The sequence below is a fragment of the Rhagoletis zephyria genome, unplaced genomic scaffold (assembly GCF_001687245.7).
Source record: "Rhagoletis zephyria isolate East Lansing unplaced genomic scaffold, Rhagoletis_zephyria_1.1 Rzeph_scaffold_04486, whole genome shotgun sequence".
NCBI lineage: Eukaryota > Metazoa > Arthropoda > Insecta > Diptera > Tephritidae > Rhagoletis > Rhagoletis zephyria.
In genome coordinates this window covers 10,344-16,756 of record NW_016161569.1, presented here as the reverse complement: position 1 = coordinate 16,756, position 6,413 = coordinate 10,344, and the positions used below count along the sequence as shown (strand labels likewise).

General features: G+C 41.9%; 1 protein-coding gene across 1 annotated transcript; it reads left to right on the top strand.

Moving 5' to 3' along the window:
• Positions 1-4,631: 4,631 nt before the first annotated feature.
• Positions 4,632-6,068, top strand: LOC108370807 (jerky protein homolog-like). The gene is made up of 3 exons (XM_017626217.1): positions 4,632-4,944; positions 5,008-5,484; positions 5,544-6,068. The coding sequence occupies exons 1-3, from the start codon at positions 4,717-4,719 to the stop codon at positions 5,889-5,891; spliced, it is 1,053 nt and encodes a 350-aa protein (XP_017481706.1). The 5' UTR covers positions 4,632-4,716; the 3' UTR covers positions 5,892-6,068.
• The last annotated feature ends 345 nt before the right edge of the window (positions 6,069-6,413 follow it).

Here is a 6,413-nt window from a genome sequence, read left to right as displayed (position 1 = left end):
TTGGAGACTTCTTTCGAAAATTCCAGAAATTCTCTGCTGAGCGCTCGGTGTGCTCCAACGAAGATTGTGCTATTGTCGGACATAAACTTGCGGGGCAGACCCCTTCGACCGACGAATCTTGCGAAAGCTGCGCGAAATGCTTCTGTTGTGAGATTATAGCACAATTCTAGATGCATAGCCTTGGTCGAGAAGCAAACAAAAGCCGCGACATAACCTTTGAGAAAGGTTGCCGTTCTGAGCTGAGATGCTTTAATCTGAAATGGACCTGCAAAGTCTACACCAGCTGTCGAGAAAGGGGTGGACAGACTATAGCGTTCTGGGGGAAGTGTAGCCATGTATTGAGACTGAACCCTCACTTTATGAAGCACACAGACTTTGCAGAGATACTTTTCTATACTGTGTGGCTTCAGCCGGGGAATGTAAAACTCTTGGCGTGCTATGCGAAACATTAGCTTTTGTTCTTCATGCAGAAGTAGTTTGTGGGGAAAAGTGAGATACAAGCAAAAAATGGGGACTTTCCGGGCACAATTACGGGATGGCGCCCATTATAACTGGGCCCGGATTGAGATAACCGTCCGTTTACCCTCAAGAGACCTTCTTTATCGATAGAAGGGTTGAGAGTTAAGAGAGAGCTTTTCTTTGACGCGGGTTTTCTAGCGGATAATGCGTTTACTTCCTGTGGATAATATCCTGATTGTACTAACGAAAGGAGCCTCGTTTTGACAAACTGAATTTCGACCTGAGACAGGGAATTAGTCAAGATACAGGGAGTATTTCTTCTTTTCGCGAGCCCACGGTTGAGGAACCGAAATACGTACGCAAGCACGCGCAACGCACGAGGAAAAGATGAAAACCGTTCGAACACATCGGCTGGCTCTTCTATAGCGAGATTTATCACTATGTTTTTTGCTTGGGAGGCAAAATTGTCGGAACGGTAGTTTTTGGCCAGGCTTCTTCGGAGCGTAGAAGCCAATCTGGGCCATTCCACCAGAGAGTGTTGGACGCCAATTCTCACGGATTACAACCCCGGGTACCCAAGTCCGCAGGATTTTCATGGCTGACGACATGCCTTCATGTGGCGTTATCAACACTACTCATAATCTGGGACGTCCTGTAAGCGACATACGTCTTCCAGGTGTTAGGCGGTTTTTCTAACCACGCAAGTACAATTTGGGAGTCCGACCAAAGGAACTTATTCTCTAAATAGAGGTCAAGGTTTTCACGTATGGACTTGACCAACTGGGCGAGCAAGCCACAGAGTTCCAACCGCGGGATACTAACGGTTCGCAGAGGTGCCACTTTTCCTTTTGCTGCTAAGAGGTGGCAGGCAACTGTTCCGTCAAGATCCGCTATGTGCAGGTAGAGAGCAGCGCAGTATGCCCTTTCTGAAGTGTCCGTGAAGCCGGAGTCAATGTATGGGTGAAAACTTTACCAATCGAGTTATTTCGATGGTCGAGGTATGAGGTAAATTCTCTAAAATTTGATTCCATTTCACTAGTGATCCTGGCTTGACGCCTTCATCCCAATCCGTACCTTCTAGCTATACAAATTGAAGAAGAAATTTGGCTTGAGTCATAATGGACGAGAGGCATTCTGCCGGGTCAAAGAGTTTTGCGATTGTTGATGAGATTTGCCGCTTCGTGGCAGTCTTTGTGGCACTAATGGGAGCAACTGAGTAGGAAAAGGTACCCGAAAGAGCGTTCTATCTCATACCTAGTGTTTTTGTACTACTGGGACTCTCAAATTTTAGAAAGTCGGAGTAAAGGAGATCTGACTTCGGGATTTTTTCCAAAATCTTTGGGTTGTTGGCCGTTATCTTGCGGAGTGGGAATCCGGCACTATCGAGTGTCTTTATAACTTCTGATAATTTATTCACAGCATCTGGAATTGTATGGCTGCCTGATAAAATATCGTCTACATAAGTGTCTCGCAGAAGCACTTGTTCAGCGAGTGGGAACCTGTTGCGTGAATCCTTAGCCCATTTTTGAATGGTTCTAATGGCTAGAAATGGAGCGCAGTTTACTCCGAATGTAACCGTTCTCAGCCTAAAGTCTTGAACTTTTGAGTTATGCGGTCTGCGAAAGAGAATTCGCTGGAACTCTTGGTCATCTTGATGAACACGGATTTGTCAGTATATCTTCTCCATATCTCCATTATATACAAATTGATATCAGGGACATTACTGACTATTGCATGATGTGGCAAATAAAAGGATAAATATTTGCTATCGGAGGCGATTTCTGGCGAGCTTGTTAGTTCCACGTGATTCATCGTGAGATATTCTTCTAAGACCTCGTCGTAAATGGCTTTGAAATTGTCTTTTCGACCATTTTTCTCCATGCTGTTCAACTGGCTGTAGGCGTAGCTACGGGATTGACCTGACGCATGCAAGTTTGGGAAACTTTATTTAAAGGGGAGTCTCACAACATATCTAACGGCTGGCCCACGGTATGTGGTCTTTTTGAAGTAGTCGTCGCATGCTAGATCCTCTTCTGATGTTGGTGCAGGTTGGTACAATTCTTTTTGCTCCCAGAACTGTCTTAGTTGGGTACTAAGGATTTCGTTTGAAAATTCTTCCACTTGCGTCGAGAATACTGACACTTCACAAGTGATGGGGCCACTTATGATCCATCCAAATATGGTATTTTGCGCGAGCATGCTTCCACATATATTTCGATGTATGCCATTCAGCATGATCTAAGGGATCAGACCACTTCCGATAATCATTTCGATTTGGGCTTGTTGGAAACAGTTGGGGTCTGCCAAGTCCAACATGGCGAATTGATTCTAATCGGGTTTTTCAATAGTGAAGGTAGGAAGAAGTCTAGTCAATTGTGGAAGGACGCACGCTTGTGTATCAATCGACTATATTTTTCGGCGAAACTAATCTCAAGGAACATATATGGCTGGAATTTTGAATTAATTTTCCACCCATTCCGGAAATTTCATATTGAGCCTTTCGGTGGGGAGTCTTAGGCGATTTTGTTCTTTCGAGGTGATGAAAGTTTTTTGAGAACCTTGGTCGATGAGAGCTCGAACCTTATGCAGTACTCCGAGATGCTCTATTAAGACGAGAGCTGTTGGAAGTAGAGTTTTTCCTTCGTTTACTGTGTGCATGGATTGCACCTGTGGACTGTATGTATAGGCGGGTGACTGAGAATTGCTAGCCGCGTTTGTGGGTGTTGGTGATCTATTTTAGTTTCCTTGATCTGTCGGATTTCATATTTCCTTCGGGTTTTGAGGTTTCCTGGATCGCCTTAGTGTTGGGCGGTTGAATGCTTGCGAGCCGGGTTTGATCATTGTGAGTGGTCACATGGAGTAACGAATGATGGTTTATCTGGCAAACTGCGCACGTATTTTGACTTGAGCAGTCACTTCTTAAGTGGGAGAATGAGAACCAGTTTTCATACATCTGATTTTCTCGGACCACCTTATACCTATCACGCACAGACAACTTTTTAAATTTGCATCGCACGTAGGACAGGGGTTCGTCGTGGTGCTTTCAACATAAATGTTTTGAGTTCTGTTGTGACTTCGATTCTGAACAAACCCGGGCTTGATTTGTTTCTCGCCTTAAGGCCGCTCTACTACCTCATATCGTTTTGTAAGAAACTTATTCATTTGTTCCCAGGTTGGGAGATCTTTGCGAGAACTTAGGGATTGTTCCCACAAAGATAACGTTTCTTGGGGTAGCTTCGACTAGCATGTGTATACTAGGATTGGGTCCCAGTTCTCTGTCGGGACGTCTTGAGCATTTAAGACAGACAGAGAATTGTTGATGGAATTTTGAAGTACAGTGCACTCGCGAAAACACGAACACACGATAACTCGAACATTCGGAAACTTGAACTTTTTTTTTTCTCCATTGACTACTTTAAAACTCGAACAAAATGTACCTACTCTAAAACTCGAACAATTATTTTCTTTTTTCATGGAAAAACATGTGAGAAACTGTCGTTTTGCATGTGCTGTAACGGCCGATATTCAAATTTTTGTCGTTATGTGCGTCTTTTGTTTCATTCTAAGGCGCCGCACTGGCTAGGTTTCTTGCTAATTACGGAACTTTTCTTTTAAATTGATTGATATTTGTCAGTGATACACGGGATTTTGCGCGGTTAAGATCAAATTTATTTGCGTTTTATAATGGGACGAAAACTAAATGTTTTGAGTTTAGCAAAAAAGGCTGAAATAATTAACGAGGCCAAGAATGGCGTTAGTATCACAGCTCTATCCAAAAAATATAACACTGCCAAGTCCACAATTTGTGGAATTGTGAAAAATGAAAACAAAATTTTGGAATGCGTTAATAACACGCTATCGGGCCCTGGAAAACGTAAAACGCTTCGCGCTTCAGAATTGCCACAAATGGAAAAAAATCCTTACAAGTGGTTTTTATTACAACGCAGCAAGAATTATCCTATAAATGGATTAATTTTGAAAGAGAAAGCTAAGGAGTTACATGCCAAATATAGCGAGAATGGCTCAACTTTCTTTGCCAGCGATGGATGGCTACAAAATTTAAAAAAACGGCATGGCATACGATTGATTTCAATCTCAGGGGAAAAACTATCCTCGCGACCAGAGTTAGTGGAGCCTTTCAAAACTCAGTTACAAGCTAAAACTCAGGAGCTTGAACTATGCCCAGAACAAATTTACAACGCAGATGAATCCGGGTTATATTGGAAGCTCCTTCCGGGAAAATCATACGTTTCTAGAATGGAAAAGCAGGCACCGGGAAACAAATCTGAAAAACAGCGCATCACATTTCTGGCGTGTGCGCATGCTACTGGGAAACACAAGGTTAAAATGCCTGTCATTGGAAAAGCCAAAAATCCGCGTGCATTTAGGCATTTTAGCTGCCCAGTGGAGTACCGAAGCTCAAAATCAGCCTGGATGACATCAACTCTGTTCCAAAATTGGTTTCACTTTTCGTTTGTACCACAGGCAAGTTCACATTTGACTACAAACTAAACACCCTTTAAAAAACCAATTTTTTGTATTACATAGGTGAAAACTTATTTAAAAAATATAGGACTACCTGATAAGGCGTTACTTTTGCTTCACAATGCACCTTCGCATCCAAACGAGGACACGTTAAGATCCGAAGATGGTTTAATTCGGGTGATGTTTATGCCGCCGAATGTAACTCCTTTGATTCAACCAATGGATCAAAACGCAATAAGAATAACGAAGCTACATTACCGAAATTCTCTCTTGGCAGCTATTTTCTCCGATGATTGCGATTTGATCCAATCATTAAAAAAAATTAGCTTGAGAGATGCTGTTACATTTTTGGATAGAGCTTGGAATAAATTGAGTCAGGAGACGTTGGCGAAATGCTGGACTAATATTTTAAACTTTGCAAACCTGAAAGACGATGACGACGATGACATTCCACTTAGTGTCTTGAAAAACCAAATGGAAGCTGAAGCTAAAAGTATGGAAAAAGAAGCTGCCGAAATTCTCGAACACTTAAATCCTGAGGTAGTTATGGTTTTGATGTAAATAAAAAACACACGATAACAATAATAAATATTTATTAGGCTACTTTCACAGAAGAAGAAATAAGAGACTGGAATAACGACGACTTGATTGAAGAGGATCATATTGAAGCTATAGAAGAAAGCGATTCCGAAGATGAAGTTGAAGCTACAGGTGGAAATGAACAAGAACGCATAAGTTCATCCGAAGCCGTAACAATTTTCAACAAAGCTATAGCATGGGCAACTGCTGAAAAAATTAGCCCGAGAAAAGTTAATGTGCTACAATCACTGCGCGAAAAGGCTGTATTGAATGCGGTAGAAAATAAGAAACATCAAACCAAGATCACTGCTTTTTTTCTAATAATTTGTAAGCAACATTCATATTTGCTAACATTTTTTATTAAATAAACTGGCAATGAACTACAAAACATGAAACCAGAGAATCTCTTTGATTAACTATGCCATAAAAATGGACAGGGTATGAAAACTGTTAAAACGAATACATACAAATATATTAAAAATACATAACGTTCGAAAACTCGAACATTTCGATAACTCGGACAGGGCTGGTTTTCATTAGTTCGAGTTTTCGCGAGTGCACTGTATCTGTAATGCTTCGCTGTTTTCAAAATGCACTTGGGAGAGAGTAAGAAGATTTTTAATCTGCTTGTCCACCTGGATTATTTTGTTTTCATATCGGGACTTGAGGGCATTCCATGCAAGCTGAAGTTTTCACCACAAAGACCGTATTTTTAACCAGGGCTCCGGCTTTTCCGGTTGTTTTGTTACGGAGATGATACAGTTTTCGGGCAGGGGTAAGTTTGGGGTGATTAATATAAACTGCCGTGAACATGTCATGGAAGGACGGCCATTCTTCGTAACCTCCGGAGAAAATCTCGGTGTCACATGGTGGGACATTCAGGCACATAA

Excerpts from the sequence above, each read along its gene's own strand:
- LOC108370807 (XM_017626217.1), top strand. The coding sequence starts at position 4,717 with ATGGAAAAGCAGGCACCGGGAAACAAATCTGAAAAACAGCGCATCACA. Across the intron at positions 4,945-5,007 it reads ACTTTTCGTTTGTACCACAG|GTGAAAACTTATTTAAAAAA; the intron begins GCAAGTTCACAT and ends TGTATTACATAG. Across the intron at positions 5,485-5,543 it reads TCGAACACTTAAATCCTGAG|GCTACTTTCACAGAAGAAGA; the intron begins GTAGTTATGGTT and ends AATATTTATTAG.